The sequence below is a fragment of the Sorghum bicolor genome, chromosome 8 (genome assembly GCF_000003195.3).
Source record: "Sorghum bicolor cultivar BTx623 chromosome 8, Sorghum_bicolor_NCBIv3, whole genome shotgun sequence".
Taxonomy (NCBI): Eukaryota; Viridiplantae; Streptophyta; class Magnoliopsida; order Poales; family Poaceae; genus Sorghum; species Sorghum bicolor.
This window is the reverse complement of record NC_012877.2, coordinates 58,645,835-58,659,414: the sequence shown is the minus strand read 5'-3', so window position 1 is coordinate 58,659,414 and position 13,580 is coordinate 58,645,835. Positions and strand designations below refer to the sequence as shown.

At 42.4% G+C, this 13,580-nt stretch overlaps 1 protein-coding gene across 1 annotated transcript; it reads right to left on the bottom strand.

Annotated features, from left to right (window-relative positions):
* On the bottom strand, positions 6,694-12,533 carry LOC8069750 (transcription factor APG). The gene is made up of 5 exons (XM_002442413.1): positions 12,397-12,533; positions 11,403-11,715; positions 7,898-7,969; positions 7,691-7,756; positions 6,694-7,128 (listed from the first exon to the last, which is right to left on the bottom strand). The coding sequence occupies exons 1-5, from the start codon at positions 12,531-12,533 to the stop codon at positions 6,694-6,696; spliced, it is 1,023 nt and encodes a 340-aa protein (XP_002442458.1).

Sequence of the window (13,580 nt, the reverse complement as noted above, 5' to 3'; positions counted from 1 at the left end):
ATATATATACTATAATTGAAATCTTCTCCAGGCAAATCCCACCTGCAAGATCAACGACTCACAGCACATGTCCTATTGATTTAACAGCTCAGATTAGAAGTATGATCACGACCTTACACACCCTCAACCTCGCGTCAAATCAAACCTCCGTCAGCCACGTCGCGGGATCGATCGTACAAATAAAAGTTTGAAGCCTCCATCAAACTCTCGACCACCTCACGCCGCCCCTCACGAGATCCCTTCCGAGAAAACACTGGTCGCGACTGGTGCAGCTTTTCCCACGTAGGATCCGCAGCCATCTTGGCCGGAGTCGGCGCCCCGCATCCCATGCAGGATCCGCGGCCAAGTCGGCCATCCTGGCCAGCAGCCACCACACAGATGAGGGGAGCGCGGCCAAGGAGGCCATCCTGACCAGCAGCCACCCGTAGACGGACGTGAGATGGCCAGCGACGAGCAGTTGGTGAGGCCGGGGGCGCCCACGGCTTGGACGCGGCGGTGTTGAACACGTGCGACCACGAAGAAGCACGAGATCTAAAACCGTGGAATACGGCAAATCATTGGCGGTGTAGAACACTAGATCTGGAGAAGCACGCTGAGAGATGGAGAGGCAGCGGAAGCCGGCGCGGAGGGCGCAGCACCGGCGGCTACGGCTGCGGCAGGTCAAGGTGGAGATAGAGGCCTGGGAGCGGACCGACGAGGAGTACCGCGAGATCGAGAGGGAGAAGCTCGACCGTAGGCTCGCGCTGGCGCTGCTCTGTGACAAGTCGCTCTTTGTCGGCTGGTTTGAGTCGCTGTGGGAGACCATCACCTGTGACCGGCACATGCAGCGATGGAAGCGGGTCAAGCACGTCTACGGTCTACGCCAAGTACCTGCTTCTGCTCCTCGCCGACAAGGTGGTCGTCATCGTCATGCACAAGATGATGGGCCTGCTCATGTCCACCAAGGACGACAAATAGCAGTTTCTGTGTTATCTAGGCTGCACACTGCATCGGGGAGGCTCTTGAGCACGAGGGGAGTTGAACAAATACTGACCATTTTGATGTCGATTTGATGCTGATCAGGATTTCTGAGCTGCTTGCGGACATCGGTGTATTGTTTCTTTGATGCCGATCAGGATTCCTGAGCTGCCTATGGACAATTAGGACTTACCACTGTCTGCAAAATATCTTTGATGCCGATCAGAATTGTGTTGTAATGATTTGAGATTTTGATCTACCTGTCCATAAAAAACTTGCATTGCATACGTGCACTGTAGCCTGTAATTTGATCGCTGAATGATGATGGCAATTTTAGCTTACTTGACAATATATACGTGTCGTACATCACAAAACATTGGAGAGTTAAAAAGTTTGGAACTATTAAAGATTTTGAAGAAACTGGAACTATTTAAGTGAGAGTTAAAAGTTTGATCACTGAATGAATTAACAACTATTCTCTTGGATCAACCATTGGTGTGTCTGCGTGCTCTAATTTACTTTATTTATTTTTTCGCACAGGTCACATACTGTTCATGCTCCTTGTGAACGAATGAAAATCTTGCTTGAGGTGAACTCATATTCGGATGAATTTTCCTAGGTTCTTTTTAATGTCTCCAATCAACAATGTATGGTTAACTGAGCACTGCTATATATAACAGGTTAGGAACCTGTTTTGTGCAGCCTGGCCTACAGTTAATACACTATGTTACTGCTAAAAAACTAGAAAACATGTGCTCTGTCTGATTTCAGTTTTAGTGCTTGTTTCTAGCACATCTTATAGCTTACACAAATAACATATGTGCTAGCTGCGTCAAATGATGCAAAAATCTATTAATTGTTTCAAATCTGTGTGCTCTTGCCTTGTATGTCAAGATTTGACTTATATGTGCGTTTGTAGGCCAATGATGCATTTGGAGGCTGGAAGGAGGATGGTGCTGCTGCAAGAAGATAAATTTGTGTTGTTTTCCTAATATGTAATTAGGTTCTATTTTTTTCCTGTATTAGAGCACAGGTGCTTTTAGTGCAGTAGTGAAACATTTTAAAAAGCTAATAAAATTCACAGATGGGGCTAAGAATGCCTTCAGTGCTGTTATTAATTTCACCGATGAGATCAAATCATGCATAACTTGTTACAATTTATTATGTCCATGATTTGCAGTGTGACCTTCTAGAAACTAGACATCTATGTATGTCCTGGCGTTTTTATTCTACATTTATTTTTTATGACCTTTCATTGGGTTTCTTTTAATTTTTCTGTTTAACAATGAATGCACGATTGTATATCATCTTCGACAAGGTAAAGAATTTGTTTATCTGATAGTGAAAATCTGTATAGAGGTGTTTTGTAGCCATGCTTTGTCAGTGTACATCAATATTGCAGAGTGACTATTATTGCATTCTTGGAACATAAGTGTTCAGTACAAACTAAAAAGTGACCAGGTCCAGCAACCGCATTGATGACTATTGAAATTGCAGAAGGCAGAGCTGTCCCAAGGATTGCTGAGGTAAGTCTTGTGATCTAACTCATGATAGATAGTCTTTGTGATCTAACTTGTGATGGATAGATATGATTTAGAACACATAAGCTGACTGAACCTTCGTGGTTTAGTTTGAAAGAGAGATTTCTGAAGCTTCTAGCTTCTCGAGTGAAACTTGAACTATGGGAAAAATACCATTTGGTAGTTTTTATGTGCATCCTTGAAATACCACCGTAGCGTTAGCACGGGCATTATACTAGTATATATATATATAAATTCCAGACAAAAAAGAGGCTGAAATTTTGCCTAGGCACGTTTAATTTCTAGGGCATCGGTCGGTTGTTGTCACCGTATCCTGAGCGGCTTAGCCTCGACCATGGGCCATGCCCAGCGTTAGAAAGCCGGCAGCATGCGTGTGGGCTTCGGCCTGTGAGGCGTGTGCCTATCTGCCGTTGGGCTATGACCCAATTAAACGATGGAGATCCTCAGTATCCTATCAGACTGGACTTAGATTTTGGACTGCGGCCGGGCATAGTGGGCCCAGGCTGCAGCGGCAACGGGGGCGCGTACAAGATTTTTTTGGACGAAACCCATCCGTATTCTGTAAGTAGTATAAATTTGATCTAGAGTTATAAGTTATGTTACAGATATTTTATTTGGGTGATCTCATCTTCTCGGATTCTCTCACGGAAGATCTATCATAACAGCCCGAGGACTGAGACTTCCCTCACGACCGCATACATACCCATGAAGACCGGTTCCACCTCCGTAACTTCCCCCACGATGGGACTCATCGTGGCTTCGATATTACCTGTGGGGAGAGTTTCCCCTCTTGCCTCGACTTGTATAAATAGCGATCAATGAATAAAGAAAGACACCAAGTTCAATCATTTCCTCTCTGTTCTCTCGTACTTTGCATTCCAGTTGTAACACGTTATCAGCACATCGCTCTTCCCTGCCCCCCAGAGGGGAATAGCTCGGTTGGAAAGAACATCGTCGAGGGATCGACCTTCACCCCAGGGCTTCACCCCGAGGTAAAACATGTCGTTCCCTCGCCGTAATTTCACCTCAATGGCTTCACTCATCCTACAAGTCGTCTGGATGGCGATGAACCGTGCCCGGACTTTGGGCATACACTTCGGCAACAACCGCCTTTAGGCGAAACTACTGGAGGACATCCCGGAACTCTTCACAGAGTCTCGCGGCTATCGCCTTCGGGGCGAATGTCGTGACCTCGACAGGAACCCCGGGTTTCTCTCTACGACGTCGTTTCAGGGGACACCGACGTGCAAACATCACTCCTCCGTCGCGGCGTTCGGTGGTGTCGTCCGTGGCTCCGCCCGCGGCACCACCGTCGAGGGCACCGACTCCACCGGCACCTCTAGTGTCGGTCCTCGCCTTACCGGCTCCACCCCAGCCAAGGTGCCCGCTCCATGGCGATGGCTTGTGCCCACCACCGCCACCATCCATGGTGGCCAGCCAATGGCTGTCACTAGGCATAGAGCCGTTGTCGCCGATCCGGTACCCGACGTCGACGTTGTCTCCCGGATCAAACCGACCTTGATTGATGGCCAAGATTACTCCTCAAAGGTGGTGGAGATAGGATCCGTGAGGTTGCACCTGATTGGTGGAGACCCCTAGGTGGCTGCCCCTAATAGGTGGGGCGCCCGCCCCTGGCTAGCTACCAGGTGGGCCCCACTTTACAAGGTCACTTCCTCGAGTCTTCTAAATTGTTCCTGTGTTGTAGTTTGCGTATTCTCTCTATGTAAATCTGACATGTGGTCCTCTTTTGGTTATTCTAATAACCTTCTGCAGAAATAGACGACATTCACCAAAACTCATGGAAATTGTCAGTGAAAACCCTAAATCTATGTTGATGTTCAGTTTTTATCCCCTCTCTTATCCTTGGTTGACATATAATTTTGATGGTTAACAACCGTCAACAATTAACCCACATGTTGGTGGGTTGGTGAGGCTACTAATGGATTTGGCCTTCCTAGGCAGTGCCGATCACACAACATTTATAGATGACAAATCATAGGTCCTGGAAAATACTGAGTTGGAATGTGAGAGGTAACAGTGCCACCAAATGGAACTCGATTAGAGATAAGGTCATTGAAAGTAGGAGTGAAATTGTTTGTCTGGAGGAGACAAAGCGGGATCAGTTTGATCTTAGTTTTATTAGAAAATTTGTCATGTAGATTTTGATATGTTCCCGTTCCTGCCCTTAGTTGGAGCTTCTAGAGGAATTTTAGTGACTTGGAAAAGCAATTCTTTTTCAGCAAGTTTATCAACCCATAGATACGCCATTACCTTGGACTTTCGCTCAGCTACAAGCAATGGCACCTGGAGATTAACCTCCATCTATGCTCCATGCACATCGAGCGGGAAAAGAGAATTTCTAAGCTGGTTTAAGGGGCAAAATCTGCCTGACAACCGGGAGTGGATATCGGTGGGTGATTTTAACTTATTGAGAAGGCCCAAGGATAGGAACCGAGATGGTGCTGATCTAAATGAAATCTTTTTGTTTAATGAGGCCATAGACAAGCTTAGTCTAGTTGAACTGTCATTACATGGGAGAAGATACACTTGGACCAACAAACAATTCCCTCCATTGCTAGAGCGACTAGACTGGTTTTTTACTTCAAATTCCTAGACAGCGAACTACCCTGACACTACTGTTAAGACCCTAGTGAAAGCCCAAGTTTGGTTTTAGTAATTAATGACACCAAGTTGCTAATGCCTTGTGTTTAAGTGATTTGAGTTAGGCATAGCAACACATGTGATGAAGAAGAAATGTGACATGGAGTGGTGAACACATGATCACAAAGAGATGAAGCATGGAGTGGAGATCAAGGTGATAGACAAGGAATAAAGTGATCAAGGCAAAGGTATAAATATAAGGTTTTATTTTTGCCGGTCTAAGTTGAGTAGAGAAGTGATTGACCGGATTTAGGATAGATATCTGACTATTAACAGGGAAAATCACGGTCATCTCTCGACTCTATTTGTAAGGGGTGCCTCTAGATCTAGCCACATTGGAAACCATTTCTAGAGGTGGTTCAATCTAAAACTACTTTCGAGAACTTCAAATATGAATTTTGGGACCATTTATTATTTTAAATGAACAATGAAAAAATGAATCTATTTGAAGTTCTAGATATCATTGCAATCTACAACTTTGGTTTTGGTTATTTCTTTATCTGACTTTGTTTGAACAATTCAAAACTTTTAAATTTTAAAATAAGAACTTTCAATAGAATCTTAGGACCATAAATGATTTCAAACAAAAAAAAGACATCACCTACAAAATTACTGATCCTACAACATTGATATTTAGTTCATATTGGTTTGACTTCAAACTATATTATTACTATTACTATTACTATTACTATTACTATTACTATTACTATTACTATTACTATTACTATTACTATTACTATTACTATTACTATTACTATTACTATTACTATTACTATTACTATTACTATTACTATTACTATTACTACTACTACTACTACTATTACCACTACTATTACCACTACTATTACCACTACTATTACTACTACTATTATTATTATTACCATTATTATTATTACCATTATTATTATTATTATTATTATTATTATTATTATTATTATTATTATTATTATTATTATTATTATTATTATTATTATTATTATTATTATTATTATTATTATTATTATTATTATTATTATTATTATTATTATTATTATTATTATTATTCTTCTTCTTCTTCTTCTTCTTCTTCTTCTTCTTCTTCTTCTTCTTCTTCTTCTTCTTCTTCTTCTTCTTCTTCTTCTTCTTCTAAAACTTTTTAAAAATTTTCATTTGAAATTATTTTGAAATTGAAATGTGTCTCCTAAAGTAATAATAATAACAATCCAGTAAGAGAGACATGTTGAAGAGGGGACAATGACCAAACCAACTTCTCATCATACAGAAAAGAACCACAGTAATACAAGTTGTCATAAAACTGAAAATTTCTTAAAGGAAAGAACCTTTTTACATTAATATATTCTTAAAAAATATTTGAAAATCTAGCTTACAAACGCGAAGCATGCGCTTTATGTAAAAGAGCATGATGAGTAATCTCTCAGACAACATACTACATGCAGCTTCTATCTATCTAGCAAGCCCAGCTATATATACATCTACTATTTGTCTGCCTTCTTGGCCTGGTGTTTCCACATCATACCTGGTGTTCTGGTAATGGTCAGGTTCTGTCACTTTGGCACAAGCTGCTACTTCCCATTCCGCTTCCTTTACTGCTGCTTCTGCTGCTAAAGCCATGAAGATGGCTGGCAGACACGGCATCTCCAGGCGCTACTGCAGTGGTTGTAGGAGCCGATGCCGGATACAGGGGCGCCACGGCTGCTCCAGGCATCATCACGGCTCCAGCAGGGTAATGGGGCAACGGAATCATGGTCGTCCCGAAGGGAACCATCATCGTCGTCGACGGAGGGTGGCCGCCGAGGAACATCGGAGCTGCTGGAAATGGCATGGCCACTGGCGTCGCCGGAGGCACGCACTGCGGCTGCACGACGGGGTACACCGCCGGCGACGCCAGGCCGACGGACATCGCCTGCACCTGGTGCTGCAGCGATTTCATGTAATGGATGGTCTGGTCCAGCGTCGAGGCTTGGTTGGACTGAAAAATGTTATCAAATCAGTCATGTTATTAGAAGTTTAGAACCCAAAAAACAACTGAACACAGCAAGCACCTATATATATTATATATGCATTCAGCCGTTTGTTTGTGTTTATCAGTCAAATCTGCTAGTGATATAATAGTTCTTTTGCAATAAATCAGCGAATAATAATTTCAGCTATGATTTTTCAGCCAACGAACAAGATTGAGAAATTATCGTGTTCTGTCATTATGTGATGCATGCAGCAGTTTTTTTTTGTCTTTTCTTCTAGAGAAACTGACTTTTCTTTGGATAATACTAGAGGTGAACTCTCAATCCGCCATGGATGTCGGCGCCCCCGGTTTCGGAACCCTGAGCTGATTCAAGTCTAAATGAACCCTGAGCTTTTCGCTGCATGCATATACTGCCATCCATATACCACGAAGGACGAACTCTTGAGTTTGTTTTTTTTCCCCAGATGGCCATATCAGTTGCAAAAATCCGTATAGATGTCTCCTGAAGAACAATGCAACAAGACAGCATATAAAATTGGACGCACTAATCGAGATGCTCCTCACTCACCTTGCTGCATCCCGGGACGAGCTGCTGCAGGGTCTTGAGCCTCTCGTTTATCTTGTGTCTCCGTCTCTGTAATTTAAGCGTATTCAGGACATTAATTAGTACTGCAACTGATCAGATCAGTGGGTAATAATATAATGCTGTAATCAGTGATTTCGATGTACGTAACTCATGTAAGGGATCAAGTGGTTGCTGCTGCGTGCGTCATACCTTCTCTGTCAGGTTGTGTGCTTCTCCGTGGTGAGACCTTGATGATCCTCCTGCCGGGGCCTTTCTCATCTCCTATATTTATATGGGACCCATGGCATTATGAATAATAGTGTCAAATAACCCACTAATTATGCATATAAACTACACATGTTGACCCATTAGTAAAAACGTACTTAATAAGTAACCTAATTAAAATATCTAAGTCCAAAGTATCCATGTCAACCTATTATGAAAACAAATAATCCAAAGTATTATAACATATGTATATATGTTTCTAAATTACTCACTTGAGCGAAAACAAATATATAAGCAAGATTAGTTAAATGTTGTTTTCGAATTTGTCCACAAATCTCCACTAATATATATTTGAATAATCTCTCTCTTAATTGAAATTATATTGCTAACCGTTCAGGACATGATTTATGAAGTCCTAACTATTTATTTCAGTTAAAGTTGGAGGTTGATCTTCTGTGTATTATTTGGGGAAAATCTAGAGATTATTTGCTTTGTTTGTTCAACTTTCCTGTATGAACATTGATAAAAAGACAAGGCCTTGTTTAGTTCACCCCAAAAAAACAAAATTTTTTCAGGATTTCTCATCACATCGAATCTTACGCCACATGCATGGAGTATTAAATATAGACGAAAATAAAAACTAATTATATAGGGGGTGTTTGGGACTGCTCCGCTCCACGTTTTTCAGCTCCGCTCCACGTTTTTTAGCCAAACGGTTTCAGCTCCACGCACTCAGATCGAGAAAAAATGGTGAAGTTGTGAGAGCACCTAAAGAGGTACTCCACAAACTCCAATTTTTTGTGGAGCTGCTCCACCATGGAGTTTGTGGAGTAGTGCCAAACACCCCCATAGTTTACCTGTAAATCACGAGATGAATCTTTTAAACCTAGTTATTCTATAATTAGATAATGTTTGTCAAATAAAAATAAAAATGCTACTGTCTTCCGAAATCTGAAAAGTTTTCGGAAGTAAAGGCCCAAGTCGATCTATCTCATGTGGGATGTGTTTTGTCCTTATTCGCGACGTGGAGATTCTGACAGTGAATGTCCTCAACTCTCGGAACTCTGAATCTAGATATATAGCAGCTAGCTGTAGGCTTTTGCAATGTAGTGATATTAAACAATGCAATAATGAACAGATCGAAGCAGGTTCTAGAGAAGGACAAAAGGTGCGTGAGGATCGAGCGCTGCGGCTGCAACTTTGTGCAAGGGCGTCTGCCACTTCAGCTAGGCCTTGTTTAGTTTCAAAAAATTTTGCAAAATTTTTCAGATTCTCCGTCACATCGAATTTTTAGACACATGCATAAAGTACTAAATATAGATAAAAAAACCTAATTGCACAGTTTGGTCGGAATTGACGAGACAAATCTTTTGAGCCTAGTTAGTCCATGATTGGACAATATTTGTCAAATACAAATGAAAGCTACAGTATACATTTTGCAAAATATTTTGGAACTAAACAAGGCCCATAGGAATCATTCTTTTGATGTGGAAGAAAGAAGGTGGAAAAGAGAAGAGACTATCTCTTGCTTCCACCGCACACAAAAAGACTACAGTAGCGAAATCCAAAATTTTTTCACATCTAAACAAGGCCTAACACAACGATACAGTCTACAAAATTAAACTTTGATTTTTTATTTCTATAAAAATATTTATCAAAATGTGGTATATGTATATTTAATTTTATGAAATTATTTTTCAAGACAAATCTATTTATATGATTTTTATATTTCTAAAATCAACAACTTAAAAATTATTTATGATTTATATTCTCAATGTTCGATCAAATCTAGTCCAAAATAATTTTTTTTATGAGTATGGAGGAAGTATTTCAATACCGTACCTATCTCGTTCAAAAAACGAGGTAGTAGTCTCTGGGCATGCTCATAAAGAATGAGAGAGGGAGTAGAGAAGATATAGAATAAAAAATTATTTACATATGGAGTTCACATAATAAAGTGGCAATGACATAACATGTATGATCTAGTTGTTGGACGCTCTAAGGCCAGTCTCAATGTACAGTTCCATAGCACAGTTATCAAGACTATAAACTAGGTAACCGAGCCACATGAGTTTCATGGGGATGAAACTCCTCTCTCATCTGATGAAATTTCTTCATTTAATGACCCTGTCAAGTCAGCAATTTTGTTTATGTGGCATTCTATTAATGTGTATGATACTAATTGGCCTAAGGCCAGTCTCGACGCATAGTTTCATGACACAGTTACCAAGAAACTAGGTAATTAAGCCACATGAGTTTCATGGGGATGAAACTCCTCTTTCATCTGATAAAACTTCTTCATTTAATGACCCTGCCAAGTCAGCAATATTGCTTATGTGGCACTCTATTTAATGTGCATGACACTCTCATACAACATGCATTGAGACTAGCTTAAGAATCGATCTGCTGCAACTTGGAACCAGGGGAGGACAACATTGGCCGGCGGCTGCAGAAAATAACATCTCTAATGGGGTATCCATTCCAAAGTACGAGACATTTTGGCTTATCGATTATCGGTTTTGTCAACGAGAATAGTGGTGTAATATGACAGGCGACTAATGCGGATGTGGATCACATAGTAACAGAGCCGCGGTGTAGGGCGAGATGTGATTTAGAGTTGTAAGGACACGTTATGGTGCGGTGCATGAGGTCCTAATCCAACCGATCGTTGTCTTAGGGTGGGTTTCGTTAAGTGGATATCCATGGATGGGATATGACGGTCCATGGATGAGCAGTGTTTGATTCGCAGACAACTTGGACAGGGATATCCACCACAGAATATTCTCCATAGATAATGGACAAGCTTGCCCACAAAAAATTGTTGGATAAGCTTATCCAAATCTTCTAATCTTTGTCATTAGTAAATAAATTAAAAATTATTAGTATGTTATATTATTAGTTAGTAATTATGATGGTAGGATTAGTTTTTAATAAGTTCTAATATGTTGATTTGTACATGTTTCTTGTGCTAATTAGGATATTAATGATGTTAATTAACATATTTTGTTTTAATTAGTGATTATCATAACAACATTCGTCATATATATATTTATTAATGCCTAATTAGTGTCCAACCAAACAAAAAATGACTCATCCTATCCACCCAACAAAATATGCATCATGGATATCCTTATTCCAATATTCTTAGATCATCATATCCCATCCAACTTTATCCTCGAACCAAACGCACGCTTAGTTATTTTAGCTATTTTCTGTTGCTAGTTTTGTTGTGGTTGTTGGCACTTTTGATGGTTTCGTTGCTTTTCTTCTTTATCAATATATAAGCCTGGTATGTTCTTGTTGATGGCTCTCAAAAATAAGACATAGTGCATATATCTAAGTGTCTAGCAAAAAAATCATATCACGAAAATCCAATCGTCATATAATTTAAAATAGAGATAATACAATTTTGAAGGAACATATGAAGTATCGACATCTATGTACGTGTATTGGTAACATAGTATCCATGCATATAGATAAACGTACGTACCTCGGTGCCCATCTTCCCTTCCGGCGTAACCTTTTGTTTCTTGTTCGTCGCCGTCGCTGTAGTCCCCATCATCGGCACATCCCAACTGTCATCAGCCATTGGTTGGCGGCCGCCATCGTCGTTGCAGACAAGTTCATCGCCTTTGACGATGGCACTGATGAGCCACGCCGCCATCTCGTCCTCCGACGGTGGCTCGAACCGCACATCGGGCGGCGGATTGCTGAACCTCCGCGACCGGAGGCGGGAAACCGCCGGCCCCGATGCACCACCATCTTGTCCTTCTTGCTCCCACACCAGCTCAAAGAGGTCATCTCTGTGCGTACAGGAAACACCATAATTGCTATACATGTTTAGCTTATACAAGCGAATTATACAACAACAAAATGTATTTCTATAACTAGTCTGATTTTAAATTTAAGCCTAGCTAACCTACCCCACGTAACCAAACACACCCATAATTTACTTGCAGGACAGTCGTCATCAGGGAAGGTTGACACAAGATATTTTTACAATAATAGAATAATGACTATGTCGTATCTCGTAGACGCAAGAAGCAAGAACATCGATCGGCTTCATCAGAAACACTATACATATCTCTTCTTCTATTTTTTTCCCCCGAACATATATACATGAGACTTAATTAGCAGTATGGTCTCTCATCCTTTAATAATGGTAACCTGCTGCTAGAGTGAGCATGCATGGATTATCTTGGGTTGGATCTTGGAGCCATGCATAGTCCTAGCTACCACTCTTTTGGCAAGGCATGGAAGAGTGTTCCGATGATCGTGGAATTATTACTAGCTAGCTTAATTTCCAGAGTTTTCGATGATCGTTGAATTATTACTAGCTTAATTTCCTTCCAGTTCCATCAGATCATGCAACGAATTTGCGATTTTTGTTAACATTGCGCTAGGGGCACTATGATGTGCACGATCGAGTTCCTGTCTTGCTATTAGACACTGCACGTCAAATCATATATATATAGATCACGTACGTGGAGTAGTCCGGGGCCTTGTCGGCGAAGAAGCTGCCGGTTTCGCCCGAAGTGGGCACGGCGGTGGCGGCGGCCTCGCCGGCGTTGTTGTAGCAGCACCGCCACGGATCCCCAGCAGCATCTGGGTCGTTGTTCATCATCTCAAATTCTCAACACCCGATCGTTCGTTCCTGCTATAGCAAGTATAAGCAAGCGCGCGAGAGATCAGAGATCGAGCACGGCACTTGCTGCTGCTGCTGCTGATGCGCTAGCTTCTTTGTAGTCTGTAGTAAGTATATATGTATATATATATCTATGTAGTCTGTATATATATAGTGCATGCGTGGCACGCCCTGAGACGATCGCGAAACCAGCAGCTAGTGGAGGTGGAGGTAGATGCCGTGGCACAGGCATGAGCCGCCGCCGTCCTGGATGGTCCTGTGCGTGTTTTTGATGGACGCGTGGATCTGTTGGTTGGACGGAGAAAGATCTAGCCGTGTATTGGGGTTAGGGAGAGAGAGGGGGCGCATGCAGGCTATTGTGTCGTCGTGTCGTCGATCGGCCGGGACGACTCGGGAGTGAGGCAAGCACGCGGCTCTGTTCTGTAGCGGTCGACAAGTCTAGATACGATACGGCCGCGCGGTGCTTCCACCGAGGTAGCGCGCGAGAGGCAGGGCCGGCGAAACAAGGTAGAAGACGACGAGCGAGCAAGGTTAGCTAGCTAGCTAGCTCTGATGCATGCATATCTGATATCCCCACTTCCCAGTCAGGGGGGAGGAGTCGCCGGCCGGGCCGGGAGTCCCCGGCCGGCCTGCTGCTCCGGTGCTCCCCGCGGTGGAGACTAGAGACACGGGCGCACGCCGCCGGCGGCCGGGGGCGTTCGCATTCCCTGCAGAGCTAGCGCTCCGTCCGGCGGTGGCGCTGGCGGCTGGCACGGGGCGTCGGTTCAAGCGCGGCCGACGGATCAAACTGGTACGGTGGTGACTCGTTCAGGTGTCGTTTACCCGCGCGCGAACGCCGCAGCCACATCCACATACATGCATGCATGTGTATTTTCGCGAGGATGACGTGTATCATTTGCGTCGTATATATATAGGGCCTCTTTTTTTTTTTGCTACGGATTCAAGTACTTCGGCTTCAACTGACAATTCTACTATAGTACCACTATTTATGCACTGTTCATATAATCTATTTTTATCTCTCTT

What these genes read in the sequence shown, in the direction of transcription:
- LOC8069750 (XM_002442413.1), bottom strand. Translation starts at nt 12,533, where the DNA reads ATGAACAACGACCCAGATGCTGCTGGGGATCCGTGGCGGTGCTGCTAC. An exon ending in AAGGGAAGATGGGCACCGAG is followed by an intron (nt 7,970 to 11,402) that starts GTACGTACGTTT and finishes ATATAAATATAG; the next exon opens with GAGATGAGAAAGGCCCCGGC. An exon ending in TCGTCCCGGGATGCAGCAAG is followed by an intron (nt 7,129 to 7,690) that starts GTGAGTGAGGAG and finishes AACATTTTTCAG; the next exon opens with TCCAACCAAGCCTCGACGCT.